Consider the following 19161-nt stretch of genomic DNA (forward strand, 5'->3'; position numbering starts at 1 on the left):
AGGCAGGCCTTGAACTCACAGAGATCCACCTGCCTCTGCCTCCTGAGTGCTGGGATTAAAGGCATGCACCACCACTGCCTGGCTTCATTGGAAATATTTTACATTGCTATAGATTTTAGTTTATTAATACAAATTTAAGGTCAATTTTGTTATACTAAATGTATATTTCTACTATTATTTAAGGTATTATATTTATGCAACTCATTTAAAATTGTAATATATAATCAAGAAATACAGATTAACAATTAGTCATCTATGATAATTAAACTCATAGTCATGTTAGTTAAGTTTTTTAGGTATACAAAGGTATATTTCAATTAGGTAGGTAATCTTCAAACACTTCAAAGACCTACAGAATATGGCATTTAAAATGTTTTAAGAACTTAGACTTTTCTGGACATTGAGACATGTCTGTTTCTGGCAGCACCAATCTACTTCAGAGAAGATGATGGGCATCGAAGAAACTCCAAAAAGTTAGCCATTTGGGCAAGAAACTCCTCTTGCCTCAGCTTCTTGACAGGATGCTGTATAAACTGGACATGCAGTACCCATAGGAAGGTGACCACTGAACTTTGCAAGGCGAGATGGTCCTTCAGGTTCCTGCTTTGCAGAAGAAACTGCCAGACATTCTACAGAACACAGGGAGAAGTGATTGATGAACTTTGCCAGAATGGGTGGAACAGTCCCTAAAATTTCCTGCTTCACTGAAAGCTATGCCAGAGACTCTAGGCCTGAAGGCTGAAGATAGATACTCCAATGTTACAGAGGAACTTTGGATGATTGTCCAGGTAGCCATATGTCTCTGTCATTTCTAGAATTATGGAAGTTGCTTGCAATGCAGACCCTGTTTACTCAGGTAATATATCCTTCTGGGGTCTTTGATAGAGTTAAAGACTAGATAGTAATAGTTTTCCTTAGTCATGATAAAAAATAAATTAGATATAAAACTTTATACTCACAAAAATAAGGATAGATGATAAAATAAGGATATTTTCTTTAATTTTGCCGAATACAAATAGACTAGATATTGTAACTGTAATTCTTGCTTGATAACTGTTTTTGTTATATATAGTTTTACTGTGTTAAAGTTAAAACCTTCCTTTTTGATTAGACAGAAAAGAGGAAGTGCTGTGGGATGTCTTTCTGTATGCTATGAATATGTGTGCCTCCCATTGGATAATAAATAAAGCTGTTTTGGCCTATGGCAAGAAAGCTTGTAGGAAATCCAAACAGACACAGAGAGAAGAAGAATGGAGTCAGGAGACTCAAGCCTGCCTCAGATGGAGCAACAAGATGACAGGAGACAGGACTCCATAGCCACATGGCAACATATAGATTAACAGGAATGGGTTAATTTAAGATGAAAGAGCCAGTCAGCAAGAAGCTAAAGCCACAGGCCATACAGTTTGTAATTAATATAAGTCTCTGAGTGATTATTTTATAAGTGGCTCCAGGACTGCAGGGCCAGGTGGGATTGGAGAAACTTCTGACTAGAGTGTATCACTGAGGAAAGTCAAGGCAGAAACTGAAGCAGAATGCATGGAGGCATGCTGCTTACCTGCTTGCTCCTTGTGGCTAGCTCAACCTGCTTTCTTATCTAACAACCTGCCCTTGGTAGCACCACCTCTCTGCCCCCTAGGCTGAGACCAATCATATCAATAATTAATCAAGAAAAAGACCTGTAGACTTACAGGTAATCTCATGTAGCATTTTCTCAATTGAGGTTCCTCTTCCTAAATAACTGTAGCTGTGTCAAGCTGACAAGAAACCAACCCAGACAACTCTGAAGAGGAGACAGGGTAGTGGTAGTGAGGCTGCAGTGAGGAGGAGGCTAAAGAGTTCCTGAGAGCAACAGGCAGAGATGACAAAGGATGGAGGAAGTATACATGTGGTAGTTTGAATGTATTTGGCCCCCATAAGCTCATGGAGAATATCACTATCAGGAGATGTGGCCTTGTAGGAGGAAGCGTGGTCTTTTTGGAGAAGGCTGGATGACACATGCCTTTAATCCAGACCTTGAGGCTGGAGGGTACACCTCTAATCTGATCCACACCTTCTGGAGGAAGTGTATCTGCTGTAGAACAGTCTTTATACACTGTAAATATGTATTACTTTCATTGGTTAATAAAGAACTGACTGGCCTATAGCTGGGCAGGAGAGTCAGACTAGGGGAATTCTTGGAAGAAGAAGGGTAGAGTCAGAGAGCTGCCAGCCAGACACAGAGGAAGCAAGATGTGTATGAAATGAGGTAGCAAGCCATGAGCCATGTGGTAGAACTTAGTTAAGAAATATGGGTTAATTTAAGTTGTAAGAACTAGTTAGTAATAAGCCTGAGCTATCAGCTGAGCATTTATAACTTATATTAAGTGTCTGTGTTGGCTATTTGGGAACTGGTGTGTGGGAAAGAAAAGTCCATCTACATGTGTCACTGTGGGGGCAGGCTTTGAGGTTTCATATATTCAGGATACTGCCTGTTGCTGGAGGGCTTCTCTCCAGGTTCCCCAAGCCCCGCAGTCCCACAATCCACTTATAAAATAATCACTCAGACACTTATATCACTTATAAACTGTATGGCTGTGGCAGGCTTCTTGCTAATTGTTCTTTTATCTTAAATTAACCCATTTCTATAAATCTATACTTTGCCACGTGGCTGGTGGCTTACCAGCATCTTTACATGCTCTTGTCCTGGCGGTGGCTGCAGTGTCTCTCCCTCCTTCTTCCTGTTTCCCCAATTCTCCTCTCTCTTTGTCCCGCCTATACTTCCTGCCTGGTCACTGGCCATCAGTGTTTTATTTACATAGAGTAATATCCACAGTAACTGCCCAGTGACTCAATCAACTTCCTGTTGCCTGCAAGATGTGGGACATTTGGTTATTTCTCTAGCACCATGCCTGCCTGCATGCCGCCATGCTCTCTACCATGTGCTGTGGGATGGTCTGTATGTCCAATTGCTCTGATTGGTCAGTAAATAAAACACTGATTGGCCAGTGGCCAGGCAGGAGGTAGGTGGGACAGGGAGAGAGGAGAATTCTGGGAAGCGGAAGGCAGAGAGAGAGAGACACTGCCAACTGCTGCCATGACAAGCCACATGTGAAGACACCGGTAAGCCACAAGCCACGTGGCAAGGTTTATGGAAATGGATTAATTTAAGCTATAAGAACTGTTAGCAAGAAGCCTGCCACAGCCATACAGTTTGTATGCAATATAAGTCTCTGTGTTTACTTGGTTGGGTCTGAGCGGCTGTGGGACTGGCAGGTGACAAAGATTTGTCCTGACTGTGGGCAAGGCAGGAAAACTCTAGCTACAAATGGCGCCCAACGAGTTGGCAAGAGTTTCCACCTAAAACCTGAGAAAAGATTCTAAAACAGAACTAAAAACAGTTTCCTAATTGTCTCTCTCAAATGAGCAGCAGCTGCCGGTTTGAGTTACTGGCGGGTTCCTGGCGTGTGTGCTTGACCTGCAGTATGGTGGAAATGAGGCCTCTGCAAGTGGCACATTAAGCTGTGTGGTGGATTTAGCCTTTGCTAGTACAAAACAAAAAGAGGTTTCTGGGCTACATGCTGCTTTGATAAGAAGCATAGACCCACTATTTCTGAGAATTGATGGCTCCCAAAGCTGGTGGAAAACGTACCACCGCCATGTTGAGAAGCTGAAGTGGGCGGAGCCAGCAGCCACAGCGCCTTTTCAGTCTTAGAAGGCTGCAGTTTAAAGCAATAGGCTCAAGGTAATATAAAACATAAGCCACATAAAGATGGCTATCACACAGAGAATCTGGATTATGTTCTCTTTGATATTTGTAACTGAAGAAAAACATTTGATTCCAAAAGCTGTTGAGTTATGCCAAAATGTATATTTTAAAGGTACCTTGACTTCAAAATTTGGATATAAAGATATGTTGCTTTGGAAAAGAGGCTCTGCTTTTGTTTCTACAGAAAGCCAGAGGCTATGGATTTGTTCCAGATTAAGATACATCAGGTTTGACTAGCCAAGACCACCTGAAAGGTCTCTGATGACACCATGGCCCAGATGATCCAACATCCAGAATCGTTTCAAGGCAACTGGCTCAGATGATACAGCCTCACAGACTACTCCATGATCCTAAAATTTTCTTTGTGTCCCCATAAGATACAGCGCCCCCCTCCAGCAGGAAGCAGTAAGAGAAACTACGCCCAAATTCCCAAATATATCAAGCTGGCTTTGGAGATGTGTAAAAGTTAAAATCTTCCTTTTTAAAAAAAGAAAAGGGGAAGTGCTGTGGGATGGTCTGTATGTCAAATTGCTCTGATTGGTCAGTAAATGAAACACTGATTGGCCAGTGGCCAGGCAGGAGGTAGGTGGGACAGGAAGAGAGGAGAATTCTGGGAAGCGGAAGGCGGAGAGAGAGAGACACTGCCAGCTGCTGCCATGACAAGCCACATGTGAAGACACCGGTAAGCCACAAGCCACGTGGCAAGGTATAGGATTAATTTAAGCTATAAGAACTGTTAGCAAGAAGCCTTCCACGGCCATACAGTTTGTATGCAATATAAGTCTCTGTGTTTACTTGGTTGGGTCTGAGCAGCTGTGGGACTGGCGGGTGACAAAGATTTGTCCTGACTGTGGGCAAGGCAGGAAAACTCTAGCTACAACCATGAGTGACTAAACCTCTGAACTGTAATCAAGCCACCACAATTAAACGTTTCCTTTATAAGAGTTGCTGTGGTCATGGTATCTTTTCACAGCAATGAAAACCTTAACTAAGACAATACAGAAGATGAAAAGTTGAGTTGCTGAAGATGAGAGGTTGGGAGTCCTGGTCACCAGAAGAGTTCCAGGTAGCTGGCAAACCTTAAGACTGAGGAGACTCATATCAAAGGCTTAGGAACCGTAATACTGGCTGCTGCTGGGGACTGACTGTTGCTGCTGCTGCTGCAAACCAAGGGTTTCATTAGATACTGAGTACATGGCCTTTGACAATCAAAACGCAGAGCATTAAGCCTCCAACATGAGCAACCAGGGCTCTCAATCTCAGACATATGGTGCCTGGCTCTAGAAATAAGTCTCTAGTTCTTAGAGCTCGGCGGTTTATGTCTCTGAGTCTGGCAGGCCAACCTGCCAGCCTTTGATATTCAATGGCCTGGGACTACCAACATTGGAAATACCATTCCTTGCTTTTGCCTGAGTAGAAGGACCCCACCCAGCTTCTGATAACAGAACAACATGGACACTGTGTAAATTTTATTAAAGTTGAAAATAAGCAATTCAATGAACATACATGAAATTATCCTAATTTTGTAGAACTTCTTCCCTCTATATACGTGCTTTCCTGGTTTCAATTTTCTTATCTATAAATGAAAATATCTACTTTCGAAACAGTTGTATAGTTTGGGTTAGCAGTTTCACATTCGTTAGTGTAGATATGAGTCATCTGGAAATGCTGCCAAAGGGGGATTTTGCTACAGTTTGTCTGAGATGGACCCAAGAGCCTGCTTACTCAGGTGCTCCTAGATATTGGTGGTGCTGATGTTAGATCATGCTTTGACTAGCAAGGGACTGAGGACAACATTTGAAAGATCTCAGCACAAATGCTCCATTGTTTCTAGTGGACCAACTGTGTAGACAAACCTGTCTCAGAAAACTGCTGATAGAGGTCCACTCACATGAACTTTAACCTGTGCCTGTCTCTCTACTTGATCTTACTTTTCTTCCTGCTCAAGCACTTTGTTTTGTTTTTGAAATCTAGCAATAAGTATCTGTGCTTCCAATGTTTGTCTTTCTTTTTAAGAGTTATTTACTTACTTATTTAGTGTGTGTACATGTGCACCTCTGCCTACAAAGGCTAGAGTGGCGTGGCAGATCTTTTGGACCTGAAGTTAACAGTGTTTGTGAGCTGCCCAGTGTGGGTGCTGGGATGCAAATCCCATGCTCTGAAAGAGCAATAAGTGCTCTCAACCACTGGGCCATCTCTCCAGCCTCGGGGTTTACCTTTTTTAACCATAATAATTAATATACTATAAGTATATTAAAGTATATGATGAATAATAGTATATATAAACACATCTATAAAACCACCATCAAACTCTAAATAATTAAGAGCTTTCACCACCAACACGTTCTCCTGCTTCTTATGCTCCTTCTGTCCCCTGGAAACCACCCACCTGCTTTCTGTCTGTCATTACAGACTAGTGTATCATTTGTAAGTTCTATATAAGCAGACTCATACAGAGTACATTATTCCATCTGGCTTCTTCCGGAATTATTAATTTGATTCATGCTCTTGCATCATTTTTTCTTGTTTATGCTTAATAGTATTCCATTGACAGATCTACACCACCACGTATCTATCCATTCGCCTGTTGGTAGTGGTCTGGATTATTTCTGGTTTACAGCTTTTACAAACAAAGCTCTGGTGAACATTCATGTACAAGTCATTGTATAATATATGCTTTTGTTTTCTTCCTGGAAAACACCTGAATGCAGAGACTAGATCTTATGGTCCATTGTGTTTAATTAAAAAGAAACAACAACCTTTTCCAGACTGATGTACTTTGCTCTGTTTGTATGGACATTTTGTCTGTATGCTTGTATGTGCACCATGTGTATGCCTGTTGGATCCTCTGAAACTGGGATTAGGAGTTGAGAACTACCATATGGGTGCTAGAAATTGAACCCCAGTCCTCTGCAAGAGTGACTATTGCTGTTAACCACTGACCCATCTCTCTAACCCCCAAACTTTGTTGTTTTCAATAAAATTATTATGTTGTTTTCCAAAGTACTTATACCATTTACATTGCTACCAGGAGTACATAAAAATTCTAGTTCTTTTGAAATAATTCTTGCCAATATTTACCATTTTGAATTTGAAGTATTGACTGCAAAAACCTTTTTAGGCAATCACATAGGCAAAAAAAAAAAAAAAAAAAAAAGGCCACCAGTTCACCAGTTAATTAGTCTCCTGGGAGATAATACTATTAAATTGTTATGTTTATAGATTTCAAAGTTGGTTCCCTTGGACACACAGGGCTCTTTTCTTTTTTATTTTATTTGTTGACTGTGTGTGTGTGTGTGTGTGTGTGTGTGTGTGTGTGTGTGCGCGCGCGCAGAGGTCAGAGGACACTTGCAGAGCTGGTTCTCTCCATTCACCACGTGGGTCCCAGGGATTGAAATTGGGTTGTCAGGTTTGATGGCAATCTCACCGGCACTCTTAATATTTAAACAATCATTTTCTTTTCCTTTCATTATTATCCAGACATGTCATAAATGGCAGTTCGAGAAAACACAGAAGTCCCCACATGCAAAAAACTGAAAATACTTCTCCATCTTCTGGCTCTTCCTTGAGATGAGACCTTCTTGTCTAGACTGGTCTCGAACTTCTAGCCTGAGCAATCCTTCTCTCAGCTTCCCCAGTACCCCATCTGGAGTGTGTGCCCGATCTCAGCTTCCCCACTGTGGCTTCTTTCTTTCTGATTTTAAATTGGGTTTATACGTCAATAGAAAAGATCCTACCTTTAATGATATAGTAAACTAGGAACAAAACAAAACAAAAGCCCTGTAGTTTACTATTTTCCTAAAGCATTTTTCTAGTACAATTCAACACTAGCTGTGTTTAGTATAATTTAACATTAATATTTCAGGTCTTAAATGTGTTAAATGAGTTTTTTTTTAACTAGATGGAAGAAAGTATCTTAATTCATACCTTTATGCTTAACAATTATTCTTATATTTCAGAGTTACAGAAAGGGATGAGAAAATAACATTAATAATTATGATCCTTAAACATTACTGGATAAAAATACTATGTAGGCACTGTAGGAGTGGATATCTGTTTATTATCTCATTAAGGTCCGTGGAGAATATTCTGTTTTCTCTAGTTTAGACACGGGCTCCACACTAGAGATTGTTAATAGCTTGATAGTTAATGTCAAAGAAACCCAGAAATTATGTTGTGCTCCTTGGGGAAGCCCAGCCCAAAGTCGCTACGGTGTTTTCCAAGATCTCCCTCCATGTCCCTATGCTCCACTTCCGCTTCCTACTGTTCACTCACTAACGCTGCCATCAACTTGGCTACTTGTGGCGGTAGTGTCTCCAGAACCCCGGTGGTCACTGCTTGTCTCTGTCACGCGCTTCTGGCCAGGAGTTTAACTTCCTTGATGGACCCCTCAGCTGATGTAATACACATTCTGAATAAAACTGCCTTTGTCTTCCAAGCGGATAAAGCAGGAACCCCAGGGTTATGCCTCTCAGTTCTCTCTTCCCTATCCAGAAAAATAATTTATTCGTGGAATTCACGTCACTTGTTCAGTTAGTTTACCAATGGCACTGTTCTAGTGCGGTACTATTAAGAGAATGGCCTGGAAACTCAGAACTGTAAGCCGTTGTCTTTTCCCCACACCCACAAATGAAACAGAAATTTACCTAAATTTAGCAAGCATACCCGAGGAAGTTCTCCACCCAAAGGAGAAACCTTCGAGAAGCGTGAAGCGAGCAAGATTCGCCGAGCTACCCTTAGGGCAGGAGGGTCCTTGCACAGGGAATCCTGAAACCGCCTTCTTATTCCTGGGTTGGAGTTATAATCCAAGGTTTGAGTTCTGCCAGTTAATGCTCTTAATTGTTCTGGCTTTACTTTTCAAGAATGAAAACTTCAGGTCCTAAGCCCTTCTCTGACTAGCATTAGAACGAATGGAGGTCCTTCCTAGGATGAAGGACCAGATACACCAAGCTCAGAAGCGCCCCTGATTGCAGGGTACGGAGGGTCCGCCCAGGCTGTTCAAAGCACCACGGGACTTTATAAGAACATGAAACTGAAAATAGGAAAGTCCCTTTTTAACCTAGTTCAGCGTCACCATCTAGGAGACTGGTGACGGCCTCCTGATCTGGATCCGGATTGGCTGCGAGAGTGGGGAGTATAAGAGTGCGCCCAGCCCCGGCCGCACTCATTTCGCTCCGACCGGCGCGCAACGATGGCTCGCTCTGTGGGCTCTGTGGGCTCTATGGTCGTGGCCTTTCTGATGCTTGCCTCACTGGACTACTCGGACGCTATCGAGCGTGAGTGTCTTTCTCCTCTCCCGGCGTTAATTCTGATTTCTCCTTAGTTCTCCTTCCCGACGGGATTGGACAGGGCTGGGTCTCCCGGGGAAGAGGTGGGAGTCCCGCCGCCCCCTTCTTGCTGCCTCGAGGCAGCAGTGTGGACGCGGTTTGGGACTGTGTAGACGGACTGTCAGCGCTGGAGGTGGGGAAAGCTTCTCTCCTGCTCTTTGCTTGCCAGGACCCCCCCCCCCGGACTCTCCCAGCGCAGCGGGAGGGTGGGTCTGCTTCGAAGGTGCGGAGAAGAGGGCCTTGGACTAGACCCAGGGAACCCAGGAAATCAGACCGCAGCCGCCCAGCTGCCTTTGCACTTTCCGAGCGCTTGGGGTCCAATGAGGCAAAGTCTAGAGAAATGGGCGTGGGTCCTAGGCTCTGCTGTTTCCAAAGTTTTTTCGACCGTTAATTTACCTCGTCTCATTAATGCTTTTAGTATTCATCATAAAGGCGGTGGGGTATGGCAGTTTACTGTAATGCTGAGGACGCTGCGTGGTTTATAACTTGGAAACTGAGCTTAAGCTGTAAACATTATGGTTCCTTTTGTCTCTCAGATGGGGAACCCGAGGCATCGGGATTTTAAGTAATTTATTCACACAAGGATTAATGGCAGTTGGAATTGGAAGTGAGGCCTATTTATGCCATTTGGGGTAAAAGTAGGCCTTTTGGAAGTAACCCCATTTGTTTCTAGAAGTGCCCCTGTCCTTCCGGGATCATAGTCTGTAAAGCAGGCTGGGATGCCTTGGGCCCTTGGTACTTCACACAGGCTTTCCTTTTTGCCACGCAGCCTGGCTGTTTTACAAGATAGAGCATCTACTTTCGGTTTCGGAAACTCCAAGTTTGTCAAAGCCAGGGAAGTTGTGAATTCTGGGGCAAAGATAATTCAGTATAGTTACCAAGACTCTTGAGGATAAATAATTCAAGAAGTCATAGAGGTAGAAAAGTGGCGGGGCCCAGATTCAAACCTGGCCCAACACTTGTCTAAATTGTGTAAGAAGGGATCGTTCTTTCCCAGAGGATTCCAGGCAGGATGAACCTGGCCTCTGAACTCTGGCATTTAATATTCTTGTTACTAAAACCTCAAATGTAAGGCGCTTTCTGGCTTATCTTCACTTTAACTTTACAGGAGAAAAACCCAAGGCTTCATTGAAACCTTAACCGTAGTTCTTGACCGAGCTAGTAACCTTTCCTCCAGTGCTTCTGGATACGTAGAGCTGGCCGCAGTTCCCAGATGCCTTTCCTTCTCCCTACCTCCTTCTACATGAAATAAGTAGCTGCCCTTTAGAGACCATGTACCCTGAATATATATATATATATATATATATATATATATATATATATATATATATGTATTTGGAAGTATATTATAAGCCAGGTGTGGCGACTCATGCCTGTAATCTCAGCCCTGGAGAGGCTGAGACAAGAGTTTGAGGCCAGTCTACAGAGCAAAACTTTGTCTCGGATGGATGGATGGATGGAGAAAACACAAGAAAGCCAATGAACTGGCTCAGCAGGTAGAGATACTAAGCCTGAGTTTGAGCTCAGATGCCACTTGGTGGATGAAGAGAAATGACTCCTAAATCCACACAAGAGCTATGGTGCTCATATACGTGCACACACATGCAGGCCTCTATATTGTGAGGTAATTATTCCCAACATGTTTAGTTAGGGCAGCCATTTGAAAGCGCTGACTAGAAACACTATCCTGCTCCTGTATACATTGCTCCACTTAGTTCTAGCTGAGTATATTCTTTCTCATTCATCACAGCCCTCACTTCTCCCTACTGGATTTATCCATCCTAACCCAACCATTTAAAAGTTTTGCTAGCTTCTGTAGCTATTTAGATGTTGTTTGTTTTCTAGTTCATGAAATCAGAGCTTTGCTTTGGCCTGTTAACTCTGGGCTGGAACAGAGAGATTGTACCTGGCAGGAGTGGACCCTGGAATGACGTGCATAGGGACATAAGGAGGGAGGAAATAACACTAACCCTGCCACCTGAGGGGCAAGGCTCAGCTTTCTGCTCTGTATCAGACAATACATGTTAGGCAGTCTGCGGGGGAACATTAAGTAAAAAGGAAGGGGATAAAAATAAGAAAGAAAGTGATTGGGGCTGACGCAGCATACAAGGATGTAGGTACTATGATATGGATACTGCAGAGGGTGTGCGGAATGAGACTTGAGATTTGGAAAGCAGGTGGGCCATGACATTAATTAAGGGAAGGGATGAGTATAGTTCTTGAGAGCCTCCAAGAAAGCTTCTTAAAAATCCAGCCGTCTCTAGTGACAGAAGACACTGCTTACAAGCCAGTTAGGAAAAACCAAAGGCCTGTGTACAGGATTTCGAGGAAAAGATAATGTCATGATGTGGTTCTCAAAATGTAGGTAGCCTTTTGGGGAAGCAGAAGATCACCTGTCCAGAGCAGAAGTGGAAGTGGGAGAACTAGATGACCAAGTGTGACATGGGGCATGGTGTAGACTGTGATGCAGTTAGCTCCAAGGAAAAAGCCCCAGCAGTTGTTATTTGTCTTTCTCTGTGACCCTTAGGTACCCCACAAGTGCAAGTATACACCCGCCACCCACCAGAGGATGGCAAACTGAACTTCTTGAACTGCTACGTGTCGCAGTTTCACCCACCCCACATTAACATCGAACTGCTGAAGAACGGAGAGAAGATAGAAAAAGTGGAGTACACAGATCTGTCCTTCAACAAGGACTGGTCTTTCTATCTCCTGGCTCATACTGAATTCACACCCACTGCGACTGATAAGTACGCCTGCAGAGTTACACACACCACTCTGAAAGAGCCCAAGGTTGTCACCTGGGGTGAGTCTTCAAGTTCTTCCTTAGTTTCTGAAAGCTCTATCTGTGTCAAGTCACAGCCTAAAACTGCTTTGCTATTTCAAAAATCTGCATACTGAGATTGTTAGGGAATACCCCCAAAGCACGGATCAGTGGAGCCTTCTGAGTAGTTCACTGTTGTAAGAGCAGGGAGCAGCAGCAGCATCTACTGTCCCAGACTTCTTACTGTGGCTTCCTCCAGTTTTCCTGGCAGCCTGATGCACACAAAGTGCCAAAGAGCATGTCGGGAAGGCACAGGCCTTGGCTTGCAATCCCTGCCCTCATGTATCTACAATTCTGGATGTTCCAGTACCTTGGCTAGGTACTGGAGACTGTAGACAGGGGTGGATCTCTGGGTGGTTCTCAACAAGTACTCAATGCTAACAACAACCTATTTATTCTACTGGTCTTATTGTAACACTTTGGGACGTCTGTTAGTACTTAGCAGAATAAAAGTAAAAAAAAAATTTTTTCCCATTTTCTTTTTTCATAGATCGAAACCTGTGATTAAGCATCATGGAGGTAAGTTTCTTGACCTTAAGAAATGGGCCTTTGGGGGTAGAGCACATGCCTAGCATGCATAAGGCTTTGAGTTCTATTGTGTACAAAAGACGTTAATCAGGGTAGCTTGTCAGTAGCCACAGAAGAATCCTTTGGGGTTACATTCCTTTATCCTGTGGATTGGCAGGAAGGAGGCACGTAACTACAGGTCTGGCTCTGCCACCATCACTAACCCTCTAAAGGGAGCTCTCAGCCTGCTAGTATGTGGCCAAGAGAGACGGGCAGTTATCTACCCCACCTTAAGGGTTTGGTGGTTCTTCTGTTTTCTCCTTGGCATTTCTGCTGAAAAGGCCATGGACAATGAACCACTTGCTTTCTTTGTGTGGCAGTGGCCTTGCTCTTCAGCCAAGAGTGGGGCTGACAGAGTTTCATCACCCCTCAGTCTCTTGTTCTGTCTCATTTGGTGGGCACTAGGTTTACCTTCTAGAGGCTTTCAGACCACTCTAGGAAAGAAACGGATATAGAATATTGTAACTCCATGTAAAGGCACCATCATAGCTGTCTCAGAAGGAAGTCTAGAAGCACATGACGGGAACTCAGGCTTCTGTGTTAGATGTGGTCTAGTGTAGAAAATCCTTATTTTCAATGAAATCCCACTGTCCAGGGACCTTGGGGCCAAAATCTCATTCGATCTTGTATGATTTTATTTCTAGGAAAGGGGGATTGATTTGAGAGAGAGTATTAGAGAGGATGGGTTATCTGAGCACACAGTCACCAAATGGTGGAGCCAGGACCCACTTCCTTTAAGAAGGTGGTTACACTCAGATGCTAGACCCACTGGTGGTGAGGTCTGTAATTCGAATGAAGTAAATGCTCTGCTAACTTCCTCCTTCCCTCCTTCCTCCCTTCTCTTCCCCTTTTCTTTTCAGGTCTGAAGATGCTTCATTTGGACGAGTTTAACTCCAGAGTATTTCTCAGTTTTTAATATGCTGTACAATTTATGCACACAGTGAGGAATAGTAATGACACATCATCTTCTTTGTAACTTTGAATTCTGCATGTTTTCCAAAAAAAAATTGAAGACTAACACCCTACATATCTGAAATAATAAAGCATCAATGAGTATTTTGATCAGAAACAAACCATTTTGATAATTTGAAAGAAAAAAAACTGCTAGTAAATGTAATTAAAAATAATAGTTGATCATATATCAAACCCTTTGTACATCTTATTAGTTGGATGGAATTATTCATCTTTGGCCTATTACAACTTAAGTGATTTTTTTTTTTAATCTAAGAAACCTGAGATATTTTCTTTTTGGTAAAGCACATTGTGCCTAACAATCCTCTCCCCCAACTCCATGGGTTACTTCCTCTTTGTTATTTTTACTCAAAAATAAAGAAAAAAAGGACATTTGCTAGACATTGCCAGAGTGTTACACGAAGTGGTTTCTAGGTATCCTTAAATGCCTGCAAATGCGCATGTGGTTTTTATCACCTGAAGAGCCAGTGTGTGTCTTAAGAGGTTCTCATAGAAGCAGGCTCCTGAACCAGGAGATGAACATAACTAAGAAATGACTCCAAAGCAAAACAGTAGGAGTGTGGCTGGTGACAGGGAATAGGAAGGAGTTGAGAGGGGAGTAGGGATTTCAGAAGTGCTGGTCCCACAGGGAGCTCTAGAGCAAAAACCACATCTTAAAGTTTGTCTTGGCAATGTGGACAAGCCTGTTGCTGGCTCTCCAGGACTGTGTGGTAGGATGAAAGCCCAGATATGGTGGTGTGCAAGTACCGACATGCAAAAGCTGAGGACTGACTGGCTCTTACTGAAGGATGTAGGTGGGGCATCAGTGAGTACTGTGTTTCCTGTTCAATTCTGTTGTGCCTACAGCACACCTAGTCTGAAAGCCCCACCACCAGTTCAAAGTTTCTAAGGGCTAGTGTTAAAGTGGAAATGCTGATAGAACTGAGTTTGAATCCTAATACAAAGTTACTATAAAATTCTGACTTGAGCTTTTAAATTTGATATAATTTAGTTGTATCCCCAAAGGTCCTTTTGTGGTTGGACTTCTAAGAGGTGGGGTCTAGTGGGAGGTCCTGTGGTGCTCTCAGGTCTTTTTGAGTTCTGAAAGGGTTATTATAAAGGCAGCAAACCTAGCCCCTTCTGTTCCTTCTGCTGGTCTAACGCATAATCACGTGCTTACTCCTGATGCATTTTTCCCATTGCTGTTGGCATAAAGAAGGAAACTTTGGCATAGAGTCTGTGCTAATCATTTAAGTTTTGGAATTCAAAACTGTAAGTTAAATAAATCTAATTAAGTAGCTTGTGTCAAGTATTTTGTTATAACAATTAATTACTGGTTTAGAGTCACCATAACTCCAAAGTGGGATAATTAGTCCTGTATCACAAAGCTTATTCATTTATTCACTCAATTGTTATTTTAAATTTATAATTATTCATTTATTCTTATGTGTATGATACATGTACATAAGTACACCACATGTATGCTTGGTGCCTATGAAGTTCAGAAGAGGCTGTAAGATCCCCTGGAACTAGAGTTATGAATGAATGTGAGCCACCATGTGGGTGCTGGGAACTAAACCATGGGTCCTCTGGAAGAGCAGCTAGCACTCTTAACTGCTAAACCTTTTAATTTTTTTGTATGTATACGTTTGTGCATGCATGCATGCATGCATGCATGTGTGTGTGTATTCGGAGGCCAGAAATGCTTCTTGTTGAATATCTTCAATTGCTATTACTCTCCACCTGATATTTTGAGACAGAGTCTCTTTGAACCTCAAATTTGGAGATTTAGCTGGCCAGCAAGCCTTAGGGATTCTGGTGGGTTGAAAGAAAATGGCCCCATAGGCTCATAGGGACTGGCACTATTAGTAGGTGTGGCGTTGCTGGAGAAAGTGTGTCTTAGTCTCTTCCTCCTGGCCGCAGATCCAGATGTAGAACTCCTAGTTACCTCTCCAACACCATGTCTCCCTGCATGCAGCCATGCTCCTGCCATGATGATAACAGACTAAACCTCTGGATTGTAGGCCAGCCCTAAGGAAATGTTTTCCTTTATAAGAGTTGCCGTGGTCATGGTGTCTCTTTACAGCAATAGAAACCCTGACTAAGACAGGGATCCTCTAGTTTCCACCTCCCCAGCGCGGGGATTACAGGCACATATCACCACTCCCAGCTTTTACATGAGTACTGAGGATTGAACCCGGTCCCAAGGTGTAAAAACTGAGGCATCTTCCATGCCCCCAATAAATGATTTTTATGAGAGGTAAATGGGCCCAGAAGACAGCAATCTGGGACAAAGTTCCTTGGGGTTCTAGATATAGAGTTTGATTCTCAGTCTCCTGTTTAATCTTGCTTGGTTAGTGAAGTTTCAGTAGGGTTCAAGATGGCTGTGTTACTACTGGGCTTCAACAGGGTAAGGGAACTTCATGGGAAGCTCTTCCTTCACCGAGACATCCCAAGGTCTGAGCCCAGCCGAAGCTGTTCAAGAACAAGACTGCAGTGGCAGCCTGGGAACTCAGCCGAAGGGAAGGAGTTTGGGCTAGCACCCCCAAAGGCTGCTTTGTCCAGCAGCCAGGAGCTCAAGAAGAACCTGGGGGACCGACTTGGCAGAAAGAACCCCACCCTCTACCCTGCCAAGACACCTTAAAAAGAAACTTTTTTTTTAATTTTAGAGAGAGAGAGAGAGAGAGAGAGAGAGAGAGAGAGAGAGAGAGAGAGAGAGAGTGTGTGTGTGTGTGTGTGTGTGTGTGTGTGTATCTGTGTGTGTGTATGTGAAGGCTAGTCCTCTTGGAGGCCAGAGACTAGAGCTGGAATTACAGACTTGGGTGCTGGAAACCAAACTTTGCTTGAAACTGAACCATTTCCCCACAAGACACCTTAAAAAGACCCTTGTTACCTTGAAAATAACCTCAGGGCAGGCTGCAGGTGGAGATGTGGACCCTCCCTAACTGTTTTAGTGGAACTTTTTTGGCACCTCAGGGTGCAAGAAAGACTATCTTTCCAACTTCCTGTCCCCAAGTCCTGTGTCTACTGGTTAAACCTTGAGCAGTAAACCTGGCTTTTGTGTGTGTGTGTGTGTGTGTGTGTGTGTGTGTGTGTGTGTGTGTGTGTGTGGCTTCTCTAGCACCGCATTCTGCCATGTTGCTTTGAGCCTCATCAATGGCTCTCACTCTATCGGTTCTGTGATGCTTTTCTGAAATGGTGACAATCTAGGTAAAATTCCTAAAACAAACAAAAATCCCAAACTACACCTTTTGAGTTGCCTTGTACTTATTCAGCTATTTTAGCCAGGCATAGCAAAAAAGTGGTCCACAAAATTTCAAGAAATAAAACAATTTAAAAACACCTTTTTACGTGTGATTGTAAACCCAGATTATAAAGACTTGAGTATCTCGTAGGCTGCAACCTCTGACCCTCAGTTTCTGGACACTACAAGTAATGTCACCATCACAGCAAGCATAAAGTGTGACTGGACAGCTGGATTGCTGATCTAATCTCTGGGCGGATGGGGACAGAGAACAACTGCCCTTCCCCTTTCCTGTAAAGGGCTTTGGCAGAAGAGGAAACTAAGAGGGAGGGGGTAGGGAAGTCCTTTTTCTAACTAAGGGCACTTTTTGCCTACAGCCTGGTGGGCGATATGGCGACCTGCGCTCAGTGCGCAGGTCACAAAGAGTGAAAGTGTTTCAGGAGGCAGTGGCAGCAGGGATGGGGATGAGGAGCAAGAGTGGAGTTCCAGAAGGATTTTGCCCCTTATCAACCTACTTTGTGACCTCTGCTCTGCAACCTGGGGTGTCCCTGTGACAGCTGTCTTCCTGTTTATCTACACAGCCTTGTGCAGTCTCCCTGCCCAGCCAGGGTCACAAACTCAGCACAAATGCAAGTGCATGCTTCTAGTTCTCCCGCCCAATAGCGACCCTGGCAGGAATTCTTGAGACAGGAAGGACAAAAGACCTGGGTCCCACATCAGCTGCTGGATGCCTAGGTAGAGACCAGGTGATGGGCTCTGCTTTCTAGGGCTGCCCAGCCTCACTTAGAGGCCTCTGCTTCCCTGGTTGGAGAGGTAAAGTGTAGCCATGGTCTGTGATCATGAGACCAGAGTCATGTGTCTCAGTAGGATCACCTGGATCAAAAGGTTGGTGCCCGTGACAGAGTGCTAGGCACTGCACCCATCCCTGGGCTCCACCAATTTCCTTCTTAGGCTTCCAACTGTCTACCAGGTTCCACGGTTTATACCAAATCCCCACAGTAACTCTGTATTGTGCAGTATTTCTGCCACTGTGTTTGAGATATATTGTTGGTTGTTTTGTATTCTTACTCCTTTGGCTCTTTGGGGGACCCACTATCCAGCTCCCAAATAAATCACACATGGAAGTTTATTCTTTCTTATAAATGCCAGGCCTTAGCTTGGCTAATTTCTAGCCTGCTTTTCTTAACTTTAAATTACCCTGGTTACCTTCTGCCTGTTTTTTATTTTTATTTTTATTTTTTTAGTTAAATTTTTTTTCCATTTTATATACCAATTACAGTTTCCCTTCCCTCCCCTTCTCCCACTTCCCCTACTTTCTCACTATCACATCCCCCACCCACTCCTCTTCATAAGGGGTAAGCACTCCCTTGGGGAGTCAACACAGGCTGGCATACCAAGTTGGGGCAGGACTAAGCCCCTCCCCCCTACATCAAGGCTGAGCAAGATATCCCACCATAGGGAATGGGCTCTAAAAAGCCAGCTCATATACCAGGGATAAGACCCTGGTCCCACTGCCAGTGGCCCTACAAACAGATCAAGCCACACATCTGTCACCCACATTCAGAGGGCCTAGTTTGGTCCCATGCAGGTTCCCCAGCTGTCAGCCCAGAATCCATGAGATCCCACTAGCTCAGGTTAGCTGTCTCTGTGGATTTTCCCATCATGACCTTGACCCGCCTTGCTCCTATAATCCCTCCTCCCTCTCTTCAACTGAACTCCAGGAGTTTGGCCCAGTGCTTGGCTGTGAGTCTCTGCATCTGCTTCCATCAGTTACTGGATGTAGGTTCTATGATGACAATTAGGGTAGTCATCTATCTAATTACAGAGGAAGGCTAGTTCAGGCACCCTCTCCAATATTGCTAGGAGTCTTAGCTGGGGTCATCCTTGTGAGTTCCTGGGGGTTTCCCTAGCACCAGGTTCCTCCCTAACTCCATAATGGCTCCCTCTGTCAAGATATCTCTTTCATTGCTCTCTCTGTTCCTCACCCAACTCACCCATCTCCGATCACTCATATTCCCATCCCCCCTCCCCTCCCCTCCCCCCTCCACCCCACTCCTAGTTTACCCGGGAGATCTTAACTATTTCCCCTTCCTGGGGCAATTCATGTGTCCCTCTTAGGGTCCTCCTTGTTACCTAGTTTATCTGGAGCTGTGGACTGTGGTCTGGTTATCCTTTGCTTTGCATCTCATATCCACTTATGAGTACATACTGTATTTGTCTTTCTGGGTCTGGATTACTTCACTCAGGATATTTTTTCTAGTTCCATCCATTTGCCTACAAATTTCATGATGTCATTGTTTTCTACCGCTGAGTAATACTCCATTGTGTATACGTACCACATTTTCTTTATCCATTCTTTGGCTGAGGGGCATCTAGGTTGTTTCCAGGTTCTGGCTATTACAAATAATGCTGCTATGAACATAGTTGAGCAAGTGTCCTTGTGGTATGGTTGAGCATCTTTTGGGTATATACCCAAGAGTGGTATTGCTGGGTCCTGAGG

The 19161-nt window shown here is 43.7% G+C and overlaps 2 protein-coding genes across 9 annotated transcripts in view; one reads left to right on the forward strand and one right to left on the reverse strand.

The window, feature by feature from the left end:
• Patl2 (PAT1 homolog 2) overlaps positions 1-19161 on the reverse strand; it is an 82480-nt gene that overhangs the window by 22925 nt on the left and 40394 nt on the right. The window contains exon 1 of one of the 8 annotated variants that reach the window (XM_076570481.1): positions 505-629. The exons of the other annotated variants lie outside the window; for them this stretch is intronic. The gene's annotated coding sequence lies outside the window, so the exon portion shown is untranslated. Of the gene's footprint in view, positions 1-504; positions 630-19161 lie in introns of those variants that run through there. 8 annotated transcript variants of the gene reach the window in all.
• Positions 8870-14715, forward strand: B2m (beta-2-microglobulin). Its single transcript, XM_006995122.4, has 4 exons — positions 8870-9024; positions 11603-11881; positions 12390-12418; positions 13327-14715. Exons 1-3 carry the CDS (start codon positions 8940-8942, stop codon positions 12401-12403), a joined length of 378 nt encoding a protein of 125 aa, XP_006995184.1. The 5' UTR covers positions 8870-8939; the 3' UTR covers positions 12404-12418; positions 13327-14715.

Source organism: Peromyscus maniculatus, chromosome 4 (assembly GCF_049852395.1).
Source record: "Peromyscus maniculatus bairdii isolate BWxNUB_F1_BW_parent chromosome 4, HU_Pman_BW_mat_3.1, whole genome shotgun sequence".
Lineage (NCBI taxonomy): Eukaryota > Metazoa > Chordata > Mammalia > Rodentia > Cricetidae > Peromyscus > Peromyscus maniculatus.

Coding starts and splice junctions, on each gene's coding strand:
- B2m (XM_006995122.4), top strand. CDS start 8,940: ATGGCTCGCTCTGTGGGCTCTGTGGGCTCTATGGTCGTGGCCTTTCTG. Junction 9,025..11,602: donor CTACTCGGACGCTATCGAGC/GTGAGTGTCTTT, acceptor TGTGACCCTTAG/GTACCCCACAAGTGCAAGTA.